This window comes from Lolium rigidum, chromosome 7, assembly GCF_022539505.1.
Source record: "Lolium rigidum isolate FL_2022 chromosome 7, APGP_CSIRO_Lrig_0.1, whole genome shotgun sequence".
NCBI lineage: Eukaryota > Viridiplantae > Streptophyta > Magnoliopsida > Poales > Poaceae > Lolium > Lolium rigidum.
Genome location: NC_061514.1, coordinates 326145106 through 326160987, shown reverse-complemented (window position 1 = coordinate 326160987; position 15882 = coordinate 326145106). Strand labels below are relative to the sequence as shown.

Sequence of the window (15882 nt, the reverse complement as noted above, 5' to 3'; positions counted from 1 at the left end):
GAGAGGGATGTGGGTAAGAAAACGTGAGTGTATACCAGCCCCTCAATATGGAAATTTTAACTGAGATAAAAAGTAAAAAAAGGCGACAAATTGGCTACGCACTTTATCATTTAGGGAAAATTCTTGTGACCACCTAACAAACAATAAACAATAAATATATCTATGTACAGAAAATGCTACAGCTGGTTGGAAACCAATCTTATGGATGAGAGTACAGCTGTACAGGTACAGTTCAGGAAGTATCCTCTGTGACACCACCAAGTAACAAGCAATTGGGCTGGCTGAACACCCTGAGCTCTAGCTACCAGACCAGCGCTTGGTTCTCAACATGCCATATGATACAGTTCACTTGAAAATAATTTTCTTGCTTCCAGTACGGTTTTAGAATGTATCCTGCTGCATGCGCAGGAAACGATTTAGTTGGCTCTGCGAAGTGCCAATTCAATCATCAAGGGAAAGAAATGGCATGTCAAGGACTTCTTAGTTGATCTTGACACACTTGGAGGAAAAATAAATTATCCATGCATTTTCCAGTCAAGATCCACCTATCCCCATCATTGAACACCCTCCACATGAATAATGTGACAATTCTAAAGAAGATGCTTGCCAGAATAAATTGTTCCCAGCATCCATGACATGACATGATAATACTAACGAGTGGTAGCAGCATATGCCCTCGACACAGCGGCACTGACCTGTTTCTACTTGGACTGCCTACGAAACTTGGGAACCTAGGAAGAGTAGCAGATCCAGAAGATGAGGAGAATAACAGGAGACTATGGCCCCTGTATAGTTGAAATCATTTGAGAAATGGCAATGTAATTAGGATTGAGTTGTGGATCAAGGTAAGGCAAATATTGCCTCTTCCTCCTTTCTCATTAATTCGAGATCCTCATTCTCTCTTCCACCGGCTATGGCAGTCATTGCCGCTGCTTGCCTTCTTCCCCCTTCCACAGCACAATGCCGATATGTGTTCGATGAAACCAAATTGCGCGATAGTATCTCAAAGACACGAACCTAGGCCGAGCACAACTGACTCACACTGCCACATAGAGCCACTACATCACCACACAAAGTCCTAAGTAATTTACGGAGTTACTCCTCTAACAAATTCCCTATGGGGCTGCGGTATGGGAACATACTCCGCGTCTGGAGCAGGAGAGGAATGGAAGAATGGGAGTTCCCCTTGGCTCGCTCCAGCTGTGTGGTGGAGGGGCAGTGGGAGAAATGCGGTGGACCGGCTTAGTTGTGATGGAGGGGGGTGTTTGCGAAGAAGGGCCATTGGTAAAGCGATAAATCTCGTTACGCTCCATTCCTCCATGACATGAGTAAATCGGACAATATGAACTCGCTGAGTTACAAAATTACACTCTCAGCAATAACGAATCAGCATGATGTAATAGAACTGCAATATTCCTCAATCATCATGACGTTCCAGAAAAGCATCTCTGATAGCAGATAGTTTAGCACAAACATCTTTCATTCCAGGCCTATCCTTGGGAGATTCCACGGTACATGACAGCCCAAGAGCAACCAACGGGACAATGTATCTCTGCATCCATGCTTCTGTGCACCCTTGATGATCCCCACACGCCATATGAGGATCTAGTATCTCTGCAACTCTCTCAGGGAACATGGATTCACAGAACTTACAAAGGCTAAGTCCATCCACGAACATATCATCGGTTGGTCGTTTTCCGGTAAGCAACTCCAGTAGAAGGACTCCAAAACTATACACATCACCTCCTGCGGAGATCTCGCTACCCATCCCGTACTCTGCAAAGAAGTAATGCACTGAATAACACAAATATGTACAAGACAAACTGTACTTAATTGTGATATGGGAAAAGCAGACTCACCTGGAGCCATGTATCCAATTGTTCCTCCAACATCATCCAGGCTTTCAGGAATAGCCAGACCAGGTGATAGAAACTTTGCTGAGCCAAAGTCACTCAACCGTGCAGTCATGTCATTGTCCAAAAGGATATTTTGTGGCTTCAGATCACAATGGATCAAAGGAGGTGTCAGTTGGTTGTGGACATAATCAAGAGCAGAAGCGACATCTGCTCCTATGCATATCCTCTGGCGAAAGCTTAGAACTTTGTCTGGGATTTCATTGTGATGCTCAGAATGCAACCATCTCTCAAGGCTGCCATTAACCATGAACTCGAAGATCAGCGCTTTGAACTCATGGTTTTGTGAATCCAATGTCGAGCATAGGGTCATAGGTCGCATTATATTTCTATGGCGGGTGCTTCGTAGTACTTCACACTCGATAAAGTAACTATCATATCCACCAGGTTCACTCAAGTTGAATACTTTGATGGCAACTAAGCTCCTGTCAGACTTGAACCTACCAACATAAACTGACCCGGTACAGGTTGAGCTTATAGTATGGACTGAAGAAAACCAGTTGGTAGCTTTAAGAATGTCCTGGTATGACACCCTCTTCAGTTTATTTTCATCATGGCACGGAGCTGCCTGCACTTCTCTTCTCTTGTGATGGGAAAAACAAGACAAAATCTTGGACAGAACATCCCATTGTGAAAATGAGAACATCCCTTTCTTCCAAAGAGTGGGCAGAAACCATAACAAGACTAGGAACCCAATAGTAAGTGGTAGTAGTACAATTAGCAGCAAGGTTGCCAACAAGGACAGATGGTGCTTTGTTTTAGTGACTGAAGCTGAGATGCCAGGACAAATTGGTAATGCTACCATGGAGGAATTTGAACAGAGTCTCTTGTTGCCATTCAAAACTACTGCGGTAGTATTCTCAAAGATTCCACTTGTAGGAACAGCCCCTTCCAAGTTGTTATATGATAAATCAAGTTGCTCCAGCTCAGTCAGGAGCGCAAAGAATTCAGGCACGGTACCGGATAAGTCATTGTAAGAAAGATTAATCTGCCGGGTCAAAATTAAATTCCACCTTGCTGGAATTTGTCCATGAAACTTGTTTCCTTCCATGTGAAGAGATACTGGACTACCATGTGAACCAAATCCCAATGGAAGTTCCCCTGTGAGATTGTTGTGTGAGAAGTCCAGAACCAAGGAGAGTGGAGGGTTAGCAAACATTTCGACTGGTATTGATCCATCAAGGTTGTTTCGGGACAAGTTTAGTTCAAGAAGTCCCTTGCACTGACCTAAACTACCAGGTATGTTCCCACTCAAGTTGTTATCATCAAGATAAAGCTTGCCCAGTTGGGTAATGTCACCAATTGAGGGAGGAATCTGACCTGATAATCTGTTCTCTGATAGACTTAGCATATATAGATATTGCAGCTTCCCAATAGTGGAAGGTATGCTTCCAGAAAGAAAATTTCTTTCCATCTTAAGTGAAGTGAGATTAACAAGATTGCTAATCTCAACAGGTATGGAGCCTGAAATTTGGTTTGACCCAAACGATAAATCTTCTAGCCTTCTGGAAAGATTAACAACTGCTATAGGTAAGCTGCCATTCAGAGCATTCCCTTCCAAGGACAACTTTGATAGCTGGGTGCAATTTGCCAGAGATGTAAGGAATAACCAGTCATGTGCTTCTAGCAAGTTCCTCCCCAAAACTAACCGACGCAAGTTTGCCAGGGAACCAAGAGATGGAACAGAACCATGTAGCAAGTTGTTTGAAAGATCAAGCATTTGGAGATTTGACATGTTGGCTAGTGAAGCAGGGATCAAGCCCTCTAGCCTGTTGCTTCCCATGATCAGGGACTGGAGATTTGGTAGTGAGTAACCAATGTGAGATGGTATCTGTCCAACAAGACCATTGTTGCCTACGCTGAAGTATTTGAGTGATGCCATGTTGTAAAGCGACAACGGGACATTGCCTGATAAACTGTTGAAACTTAGGTCAAGCTCAGATAGTTTTGCAATGTGACCCAAAGTTTCTGGAATTGACCCTGATAACTTATTTTGTCCGAGCAATATAGACGTGAGAGAAGAAACATTTCCAATTGAAGGATGTATGCTTCCAGATAGGAAGTTCTCTGTCAGGCGAAGAAACTTGAAAGCTGCGACTTTATGGAAAGGTGGAATTGCACCAGTGAAATAATTCATCTGGAGATCAACTGTAGTAAGATTAGGCTTGTTATCAAACAAAGTAGAAGGAATCGATCCATAGAGGTTGTTACGTGACAGTATAAGTGCGCGGAGTGTGGAGCAATTGGCCAAGGGGAGAGGAATACCTCCGGTGAGAGTGTTGTTTGCAAGATTGACATAGCTAAGAGAATTGATACTGCCTAATGAATCAGGGATGGTACCTTCAAGATTGCTGCCGGCAAGATTTAGCGTATGAAGGTCTATAAGCTTCCCCAACTCTTCCGGGATCATTCCCGACAGACGATTGCCGCCAAGATTTATCAAGGATAGAGAAGTCAGGTCAGCTAGGCATCGAGAAATTTGCCCAGAGAGCTGTGCAGAGGTGAGGTCTAGAGAGACCACACGGAGTGGAAAGTTTGTGCCGCAAGTGACCCCTTTCCAGCTGCAGAATTTAAGTGAGCCGTTGCTCCATGAATCTAGGATGCCAATGGGGTCAGAGTTGATACCAGACTTGAAGCAAAGGAGGGCATGGCGGTCGATCTCGGACTTGTTTGTTGGCGCTGCTGCCAGTATTGTACTGGTGAAGGAGAAAAGGATGAGTAAATAAAAGAACAGAGACAAGATTGAGGGCATGATGCCCAGAGTTTACAGGATGTGGGAGGAGCAAGAATTGCAAGAACTTTAGTGCTTTTGGTTGGAGCTTGGGCGATTTTGTGTGCTGGTGTCATTTAAAGGATTAGCCTACCGGAAGACTGGAATTAGGCTTGACTGACTTCATAAATGATGGGGATGTCTCACCTTGAACGTGATGGAAAAGGTCAGGAAAAGTAAAAGAATGAAACAAAGGCTCCTAAGGAAACGGGCTGAGTTGTAGAGAGAGAAACCGAGAAAATTAGAACTGCAGTAAGCAAAATAGAAATTCCAAGAGCAAAAGCAACAAGTTCGACAGCGACGAACGGGTGCGAGTAGGACTTGTGTGTTGTGAGATCTGGTAGAAATTCCAAGAGCAAAAGCAACAAGTTCGACAGCGACGAACGGGTGTGAGTAGGACTTGTGTGTTGTGAGATCTGGTAGCATCGACCCCAGATCAGATAAACTAACCCGATTACACATCCCTTTTAAAGAAAATCAATTCTGCATTCCAATTTCTGTTGCACTAACATTTAGCATGCTTCATAATTTGAATGCAAGTGATTCCAGAATTTTTGCTCAATAGCGGGGGCAGGCAATACATCATTGAAATACTGGAATTTCGAGTTGATAACAACATTTTAGCATGGCAAACTGGGAATCTATTGCAAGACTTACCAGATACAAGGTACTAGTTCTCAGTACGCACTCGTATTTAACGCGGCCAGGGCCGGCGGAAGAAGATCCAACGGCTGCATCTGCATCGTATTCCTTTTTAGTACACCACCCTCCGTTCGATTTCAGGAGCGTGAACAATGGTCATGCCAAGGACTTCTTAGTCCATCTTGTCGCACTTGGAGGAATTTGTTTATCCACAACATTTCCAGCTTCATTAGGGGGGATGTTTGTGGCATCACAAGTAACAACTAAATAACACTTGTACACGCCATAAGCTGCAGTTGGCTTGAAAACATTTTAAAAAAAAAAATCAGTATGGTTTATGATGTATTCTACTGCAAGCGCAGGAACAATTTATTTGGTTCTGCAAAGTACCAAGTCAATCATCAAGGAGAAGAGATGGGCATGCCAAAGATTTCTTAGTTGAACTTGACACACTTGGAGGGAAAAATGAACATCATCCATGAATTTTCCAGTCAAGATCCACCTATCCCCATCATTGAACACCCTCCACATGAATAATGTGACAATTCTAAAGAAGATGCTTACCAGAATAAATTGTTCCCAGCATCCATGACATGACATGATAATACTAACGAGTGGTAGCAGCATATGCCCTCGACACAGCGGCACTGACCTGTTTCTACTTGGACTGCCTACGAAACTTGGGAACCTAAGAAGAGTGGCAGATCCAGAAGATAAGGAGAAGATCAGAAGACTATGGCCCCTGTATAGTAGAAATCATTTGAGAAATGGCACTGTAATTAGGATTGAGTTGTGGATCAAGGTAAAGCCGTATCGCCTCTTCCTCCTTTCTCATTAATCCAGATCCCCATTCTCTCTTCCATCGGCTATGGCAGCCATTGCCGCTGCTTGCCTTCTTCCCCCTTCCACAGCACAATGCCGATATGCATCCGATGAAACCAAATTGCGTCCTAGTATCCCAAATACACGGGCCAAGGCCAAAAGAAACACTCACACCACGGCATAGCACCACGTGGTCCTAGCTAATTTACGGAGTATCTCCTCTAACGAATTCGAGCACAAATTCCTTGTGGCAGATATAATACCTGCGGGACTGCGGTACGGGAACACGGTCCGAGTCCGGAATGCCCAGTCTTCCGCTCCTCCTGGTGCCTTGGGCACCTTGGTTCGACCCCGTAGCTCGTAGGGCCACCCTCCTCCTCGCCCGCACATTCCGCGCGGCGTCGGCGCGCGGGAGGCGGAGTGCCGCACCTGAACTCGGAACGGCGGTTGCGCCGTGGGGAGTCATCGGTCTGGAGCCGGGGAGGAATGGAAGAATGGGAGCTCCACTTGGCTCGGTGCAGCTGTGTGCCTGTGTGGTGGAGGCGGCAGCGGGAGGAATGCGGCGGACCGGCGGTGATGGAGGGAGGGGAGGTGGTGTGCGAGAACCTGACCCGCTCCCATCGTGTCGCCCCTTCGAAGGAAACCCTAGTCCCTCCACCACCGGCCCCACTCTCCGTCTTCCCCCCTCCTCGTCGCCCCCGAAGGCGCCGGTGAAGGGGGCGGCAGGGATCTGGGCCCTCCTAACGCGGTGAATAGTTGTAGGACCTCCACGCTAGGCTCGCCATGGTCGATGCGGCTGCTCGGTGGGCTCTTCGTGCGCCGGCGCTAGCTCCTCTGGAGCGGAGGATTCTGCCGGTGGCTTCCTTGGTGGGGGCTTTGGAAAGCCAAGACGGCGACCTTGGGATGGTGGGCGGCGTCAACTCTCCGGCAGGGCGGTGCTCGTGTGGATGTTGGTTGTCTTCCTCGGATTTGTGGGCATCTAGCAGGTGTTGGTCCGGTGTGCTGGTCTCTCCGGCGTCGCACGCGTCAGATCTGAAGGTTGTACATCGTCTGTTTGATATGTGGCCTAGCCTGACCACCGGAGCCTTGCTGGGTAGGTCACAATGGGACGCGGGGCTAGGTCTCCGGGAGAAATCCCTAGCTAGTTGGCCACGACGGTGGCGACGCCTGCGCAGCATCGTACCCTTGTTGGAGGCACCGTCGAGGTTCTCCTCCCTCCTACCATCCCCTAGCTGCCCAAGTGAAAACCCAATTCCTCTCGGAATGGGTGCCGTTTACGCCTCCGGTATGGGTGTCCTTTTTGAAGGCGCCGCCTTGGGCAAAGGGGGCAGAGATATGTTGGTCTAAGTTCGGTTGGTGGCAGTGGCTGGTTCCTTTCGCGCGCCTCTCTTTGGTTCTCCGGCGCGGGTGACATATCTTGTTGGAGCTGATGTTCCTTCGTGGCACTAGATGCTTGCGTCAAACCGGGTGAGCTCTCAAAACCGGCGGTGGAGTTGTTCTGGTGGTGATCTTGGTTGTTCTTGGTGGTCATGCTTGGCATATGCTCTCTGGTTTCGATGTCCCGTTTGAGCTCCAGGGTGAGCGACTCCGACCAATGGTGTGACACACTTCATCGAGGGCGAGGGAGCAGGAGTACTCTTTGGCTTCGAAGATGGATCTTGGAATTTGGTCCTTTGCAGTATGATGAGGTTGGTATCTCTTCGATGGTGAGCTCCCTCTAGGCTTCAGCTTCTATCGATTCACTTGTGTGGCTTCGCCTTGGTGGATGGGGACTTCGACGATCAAGCTATGTGTCTTATGTTTTTTCTTGTTTGCTTGTGTGCGTTGTTGTCTTGTAAGCTGATTCCTTAGCATCTTGTAACTTGCGTTATTAATTTAAATGCTTAACCAAGAAAAAATATCTAAAAATTTAAATGCTTGACCAAGAAAAAAACATCTACAAAAGCCAAATCCGAAAGGAAAGAAAAAAAGTTTATATGTCTTACCCATAGTCTGCCTATTCAGGAATTCCATTCCTTTCAGGTCACACCATCCTAGTTCTCTTCAGTACTCCTCTGCATACACATAACAAACTTATTCAGAATTTCAGCCCATTCTTTGCAATAATGGCTACTGTAGAAGGATAGAGGGAGAAGAGATTGCGGAATATGATGGATGTATTATTGAGCCTCATGGGCGAGTATATATAGGCGTACAGGGATCATCTTTGAGTGCAAGACAAGACACAAGATCTATCTCTATCCTAGACTACCTAAACCGTACGTATACCAAATATATCTCTAACACTCCCCCGCAGTCGTAGCGGTAGTGACGTGAACAACAGTAGCGTCGCGGACGGTCAGACTGGAGAGAAGCCGAAGGTAGGAACCAACAGGCTGACACTCCCCCGCAGTCGTAGCGGGAGCGTCGTGGACGGAGTTGCGTCGCGAATGCTTGGACTGGAGAGGAGGCTGGTGAGGCGCAAGCGAGGTGGTAGCCCTTTATGCCGATGTCGAGGTAGCCGAGAGCGTGGGTGCTGCAACCTTGGTCGAGGGAGCCGCGCGAGGGATTGCCGTGGTCGATGTCGTGGGTGGGTGCCAGTGTCGATGTAGCCGCAAGCGCGTAGTGTACGAGGAGAGTGACGGAGACGCGTCGAGGCAGTCGTGGAGGTTGTCGATGCCGAAGTCGATGCAGTCCGAGCCGTCGAGGACGAGGTGCGGCCCTAGTTTTGCTAGAACCAGGCGCACGTCGAGGACGAAGGCATACTTCGGTTTTGCCAGGACCGAGTACACATAGAAGAAGTCGGTGACGCGGTCGAGGCAGTCGTAGAGGCGATGCCGAAGAAGACGTTGTCGAAGCCGATGAAGACGAGACGTCCGGCGCGAGTTTGCCAGACTCGGGAACGTGTCGGGGACGAAGGCACTTCCGGTGTTGCCAGTACCGGGCATGCGAGGGTAGGGAACATTACAAAGTGCGCGCCATGTCGGAGTAGACTAGTAGAGGAGGTCTCGACGACGGGTGTCGGAGTAGAACAGCAGGTGGTGTAGTCGGGGAAGAGGTGAGTCTCGACGATGGGTGTCGGAGTAGAGAAGCAGGTGACGTAGTCGGGGAAGAGGCGAGGACGCTGGCGGCGAAGCTGTAGTGTACGAAGACGTAGAAGGCGGCTAACCCGGCGGTGACCGGGGTGGTCATGCTCGGACGCCTAGACGGGCGTTGTGGTGATCGGCGAGCCCGGCCGCGACCCGAAGTGGTTGGCGAGCCCGGCGGCGACCCGAGGTGGAGCGCGGCGGCGGTACACGAAGTAGGCGAGGAAGACCCGGCGGCGTGACGAAGACCATGCGCGGACGGAGGCGACCCGCGCCGAAGGGGCGGCGCTGTGGTGGCCTCGGACGTCGATGCGCGGGGGACGGCGAAGGTGACCGCGTGCGGTGACGCCACGGCCTGAGGGGCCGGCGTAGCTGCAGGGCGCGAGTCGTTGCAGCGGCGGGACGCCACCAGCGACGTACGCGCCTCAGAAGGCGCGTCGTTGGCTAGCAGCGTGGACCAAAGGCGGCGGCGCGGCGACCCGAAGGGGCGGCGCGGCGACCTGAAGGGGCGACGCAGCGGCAACCTGATGCTCAATCGGTGGTAGGCGCGTGCTCGGGGACTTGCTTGGCGTAGATGTGCGCGGGGTCGGTTGATCAGACCGACGGCGGCGCTACATGTGCCATGGCGTGGACGACGCGCAGATCAGAGTTGATGGCGGCGTTGTCGATGTAGTCCCGGGCGATGACGGCGAAGACGGACCAGCGATGGAGACCGCGCGGGCGAGACAGCCTGCGGCGTCGCACGTAGGGGCGCCCCGTGTGCGGCGCGTGCGGCTGTGCCGTGTGGTTGATGACCGGTGCAGGTCGATGCCGTTGTCGGAGTAGAGGCGCAAGAGGACGACGGCGATGGGCGACTCAATCCGATCTATGATCGGTAAAACCAAAAAGAAAGCGTCGATCGAGCGACCGGCGGAGCAAAAAGAAAACCAATCTACGGATTGGAAAAAAAAAAAAAGGACTCGAGGGCAGCGGATCAACGGATCGGCGGACGAACCCTCATACGGGTTGCGCGGCCCCCGGAGTAGATCATGGAGATCGACCTCCCCGGGGGCGGCGCGGCGCGGAAACTTTGCGGCGGCTAGGTCAAGGAGCGTGCCGCTCTGATACCATGTAGAAGGATAGAGGGAGAAGAGATTGCGGAATATGATGGATGTATTATTGAGCCTCATGGGCGAGTATATATAGGCGTACAGGGATCATCTTGGAGTGCAAGACAAGACACAAGATCTATCTCTATCCTAGACTACCTAAACCGTACGTATACCAAATATATCTCTAACAGCTACAGGCCATGGAGAACTGTAAACAATATGAGCAAAAAATGAATACAGGTTATGCTATTATCTAGTCCCAAATTTACATTTCATATGCATATATTTCCTTACTTCAAAATTGACTACTGATGCAGATGCATCCTTCAATTATTAGCCATCAAACAATTGACAACAAATGGGGGAGTTTATAAGTAAAAAAATAATTGCTAAAAATAGAGATAATTGGACAGATTCAAAATAAAAACATGGTGGTTACTTTCCGTAGCCAACTATGCCTCAATGTAAACCACATTTGTCCTGAAATTTCCTTTCATTCGTAAAAAAGATAGGGTACAATATGCACTTTCATAGTACAATATTACATTCTTAACAATTGTTATATTTGAGATGCACAATAAACGAAGAACGAAAAGTAAAACACTGCAGGGGACACGAGATTTTAACGTGGAAAACCCTTGCAACACACAAGGGAAAACCACGGGCGCCAGCCAGCAAAACTTCACTATTTCGGTGGTGTTTACAAACGCCGTGGGTGTACAATGATGCGATGATAACCCTAGCGGCGGCTTACAGGGAATATAAATAGGCGGTGGCAACGATCAGATCAGGGGGCTGCCGCCCCCGCACCCCCGCAGGCGTCCTGTAGGGCACGACATATGGGCCTCGCTCCGCTCGTCGGAAGTTAGCCTCCCTTTAGTATATGAATTTGGATCACAAAATAACAAACTCCACCTTGAGACAAATTCCTTGTAGCATGAACTTCAACAATCACCCGAATCAACAAAGAAAACACTTGTCGGCGCCAATAGCCACTTGGGCTAAACAATTATACCAACCAAGCTTGAGCAAAGCTCAAACTTGGACACAGTGGACAGGCTTAGTCATCATATCGACAGGATTATCATGAGTACTAATCTTGCATACCTTCACTTTACCTTTTGCAACCACATCTCCGATTGCGTGGTACTTAATATCAATGTGCTTTGTCCTATCATGGAACATCTGATCTTTAGTAAGATAAATAGCACTTTGACTGTCACCGAACAACTTAATGCAAGAATTATCTCCACAAAGCTCAAGCATATAACCCTTTCAGCCAAACAGCCTCTTTACCTGCCTCAAGCAATAGCCATGTACTCAGCCTCGATAGTAGATTGTGCAACAAAGATCCCGCAAAGTAGCCTTCCAGCTAACGAAGACATCCACCAACAAGAAACACATAACCTGTGAGGGACCTTCTTCGATCCAAATCGCCAGCATAATCTGAATCCACATATCCGGCGAGCCCCTCACCAATCCTGCCAAACCTCAAGCAAGCTTTTGATGTGCCGCGAAGGTACCTAAAAATCCACTGAACAGCTTTCCAATGTTCTTTACCAGGATTAGCCATGTATCGACTGACCAAACTCATAGCATATGATAGATCGGACGTGAACAAACCATGGCATACATCAAGGAACCAACAAGCACTAGAATAGGGAACTCGAGACATGTACTCAATATCATCTTTAGAGCTAGGACATTGCAAAGCCGACAACTTGAAATGAGAAGCAATAGGAGTAGTAACTCGACTTTGCATCATGCATATTAAAACGATGAAGAACTTTCTCAATGTACTTTTCCCGACTAAGAAACAACAAACTAGACTTTCTCGTCCCTTTTGATTTCCATGCCTAGTATTTTCTTAGCAGGACCAAGATCCTTCATCTCAAACTCACTACTTAATTGATTCTTTAAAGTAGTGATCTCTTTCATGCTCTTGGCAGCAATCAACATATCATCAACATATAGCAGCAAATAAATAGGTGATCCATTAACAAACTTGATATACACACAACTATCATACTCGAGATCTCTCAAAACCATGTGTAAGCATAAATGAATCAAACCTTTTATACCACTGTCGTGGCGATCAGTTTCGGACCATAAAGGGACCTCTTTAATTTGCAAACAAGATCCTCCTTACCAGGCACAACATAACCTTCAGAGTTGGTCCATATATATATCCTCCTCCAACTCACCATGCAGTAAAAGCAGTCTTTACATCTAGCTGCTCAAGCTCAAGATCATGCATAGCAACAATACCAAAGAAAACACGAATAGAACTATGCTTCACAACCGGGGAGAATACATCATTATAATCAACACCTGGAATTTGACTGAAACCTTTTGCTACTAACCTTGCCTTAAACCGTGGAGGCTCATTAGGAGACAAACCTTCCTTTCTTTTGAATATCCACTTGCAAGCGGACAGCCTTCTTTTGTTTAGGCAAGTGCACAACATCCCATGTGCCATTCTTCTCAAGCGATTGCATCTCTTCTTGCATCGCACCTACCCACTTCTCTTTATCAACCGAAGCAATGGCTTCAGTATATGTAGCTGGTTCAATATCATGCTCCACCTGTTCAGCACAACTCAAAGCATAAACAACAATATCACATTCTTGAATTAATCGGGTAGGAGGTGTAATATTTCTCTTAGGGCGGTCAGCAAGCAATAGACCGTCCTTGTCGCTGAACAAAAGGTGGTGAAGGTGGAACATCATTATCATCATTGTTGGTTTCAGGAAACACATTTTCATTCTCCTTTGCGTGCTCCACCCGCACGCCAATTCCGTGCCGCTCATCATCGAAACATCAGGAGAATCAATAGCATCGAAATATCGTAGACGGACTATCATTAAACATAACCGCCTCATTAAAAACGACATTCCTGCTCAACACAATTTTCTTAGTTTCAGGATTCCATAATCTATATGCCTTAACTCCCGAACCATAACCAAGGAAGATGCACTTAACAGCCCTTGGCTCCAACTTTCCATTATCAACATGAGCGTAAGCAAGGCAACCGAAAACTCTCAAATCTGAATAATCAGCAGCGAACCAGACCATACCTCAATTGGAGTTTTCTTATCAAGTGGAACGAAGGTGACCCGTTGATGAGATAACATGCGGTGGAGGCTGCTTCAGCCCAAAAACCTCTATGCATCTTTGCATTAGACAACATGCAGCGAGCCCTCGAAATAATGGTCCTGTTCATGCGTTCGACCACGCCATTCTCGTTGAGGGGTGTACGGAATGGTATGATGTCTTACCATCCCATCATTGCTGCAAAACTCATCAAATTCATTTGAACAAAATTCCATACCATTGTCAGTACGGAGTATCTTAACCTTCTTTTCAGTTTGGGTTTCTACCATAACTTTCCACTTCTTAAAAGCATTAAAAACATCAGATTTATGTTTCGTGAAATATGGCCACACTTTTCTTGAGTAATCATCAATAATTGTAAGCATGTAATTAGCACCACCATTAGAAGTTCTACGGGACGGACCCCAAACATCAGCGTGTACATAATCTAAAATGCCTTTGGTGGTATGAACGGAAGCATTAAATTTTACTCTTTTATGCTTACCAAAGATGCAAAGTGCTCACTGTAACTCAAGATTACCTAAATCGCAGCCATCAATTAGCTCTCTCTTTGCCAATTCTGCCATGCCAAGCTCACTCATATGTCCAAGACGCTTGTGCCAAAGGTTAGTCTTACTAGTTTCATCGTAACTAACAAGCAAGAAGCAATACCAGTGCAAAGTGCTACCTCTAAGGACATATAATTTCGCGGAATTCATATCACCAATCATAATAATGAGAGAACCTCGATGATACCTTCAAAAGTTTGTTCCCACCTTTGTACTTGTACCCGTCACAATCAAGGGTACTCAAAGAGATCAAATTCCTCGCCATGGAGGGTATGTGTTTCACTCCTCGTCAACGTGCGTGTCATCCCATCATGGGTCTTGATCTCGAACGTAACCAATGCCAACAATGCTGCACTCGGTTGTCATTCCCCACACGCACAAAATCTCCACTCGCACGTACTCATAAGAACTGAACCAATCTTTGTTACAAGCAAATATGAAACGAACATGCAGTATCAAGAATCCATTCATCATCACGTGAAACACATGCAGCCAAAACAGCTAAGCAATCTCCATCGAACTATCACTACCAAGCAACAACAGCAGCCTCACCCTTACCGGTGACAACGGCAGCCTTACCATTACCATCATTATTTTTCGGTTGGTAAGTTCCGTTCCTTTTCTCCTTGTTCTCGCAGCTTCCAACAATCATCAATATTGTGGCTAGATTTCTTACAATACCCGCAGAACTTGTCACGTCCTTTGGACTTTGAGCGACCTCTATCGCCCTTGCTCTTATCTCTCGTTGTTGTGGTAGTAGTTATCTCGCCGCTCGGTCCCGCCACGGACCTCTAACGCCTCCGCCTTGGAGGACGAACTTTCAGCTCGCACCATAGATTTCATTTTCTCCTTTTGTTGGAGAGCATCATAAACTTCCGCGAGAGTTAGTTTGTCGCGGCTCAATAATATGGTGTCACGAAAATTACCGAAAGAATTAGGCAGCGAGCATAAAAGAAGAAGACCTAAATCCTCATCCTCATACTTAACTTCTATAGACCGCAAATCGAAACAATCTCTTTCCAGGAAGATAGGTGATTCATTACCGAACCTCCCTCTTGCAACTTATGCGAGAACAGCTTCATCTTCACGTGCAACCTGCCCGTGAGATCCTTGGACAAACAGTATCTCCTCTAGTTTGACCCATAACTCGGCGGTGGTTTTCTCCCCGCAGCACTTCCTCGCAGAATATTATTGGACAGCATGGAGTTGAATCAACGATAAAGCCTTACGGTCTTTCCGCTTCTCCGCATCGGTCCAGTATCCTTCGCTTCTCGCCGAAAGCATCGATCGCTTCATCCAGTATCTGAAGATTGGGCGAGAATCGCCCTCATCTTCACTTGCCACAAAGCAAATCTCGTGGTGTAGTCCAACTGCGGTAGATCGAACTTCGGTGACGACATCTCGTAAACCCTAGATCCAAAGAACACGGGCTCTGATACCACTTGTTATATTTGAGATGCACAATAAACGAAGAACGAAAAGTAAAACACCGCAGGGGACACGAGATTTTAACGTGGAAAACCCTTGCAACACACAAGGGAAAAACCACGGGCGCCAACCAGCAAAACTTCACTATTTCGGTGGTGTTTACAAACGCCGTGGGTGTACAATGATGCGATGATAACCCTAGCGGCGGCTTACAGGGAATATAAATAGGCGGTGGCAACGATCCGTGACTGCGGGGGGCTGCCGCCCCCGCACCCCCCGCAGGCGTCCCTGTAGGGCACGACATATGGGCCTCGCTCCGCTCGTCAGAAGTTAGCCTCCCTTTAGTATATGAATTTGGATCACAAAATAACAACAATAACGAAACAGCATGCTGTAACATAACTGAAATATTCCTCAATCATCCAGAAAAGCATCTCTCATAGCAGATAGTTTAGCACAAACATCTTTCATTCCAGGCCTATCCTTAGG

At 47.4% G+C, this 15882-nt stretch overlaps 1 protein-coding gene across 1 annotated transcript; it reads right to left on the bottom strand.

Moving 5' to 3' along the window:
- Positions 1 to 308: 308 nt before the first annotated feature.
- On the bottom strand, positions 309 to 5812 carry LOC124674535 (probable LRR receptor-like serine/threonine-protein kinase At3g47570). Its single transcript, XM_047210581.1, has 3 exons — positions 5716 to 5812; positions 1860 to 5615; positions 309 to 1776 (listed from the first exon to the last, which is right to left on the bottom strand). The coding sequence occupies exons 2-3, from the start codon at positions 4663 to 4665 to the stop codon at positions 1418 to 1420; spliced, it is 3165 nt and encodes a 1054-aa protein (XP_047066537.1). The 5' UTR covers positions 4666 to 5615; positions 5716 to 5812; the 3' UTR covers positions 309 to 1417.
- Positions 5813 to 15882: the final 10070 nt, after the last annotated feature.

Excerpts from the sequence above, each read along its gene's own strand:
- LOC124674535 (XM_047210581.1), bottom strand. The coding sequence starts at position 4,665 with ATGCCCTCAATCTTGTCTCTGTTCTTTTATTTACTCATCCTTTTCTCC. Across the intron at positions 1,777-1,859 it reads AATTGGATACATGGCTCCAG|AGTACGGGATGGGTAGCGAG; the intron begins GTGAGTCTGCTT and ends ACTTCTTTGCAG.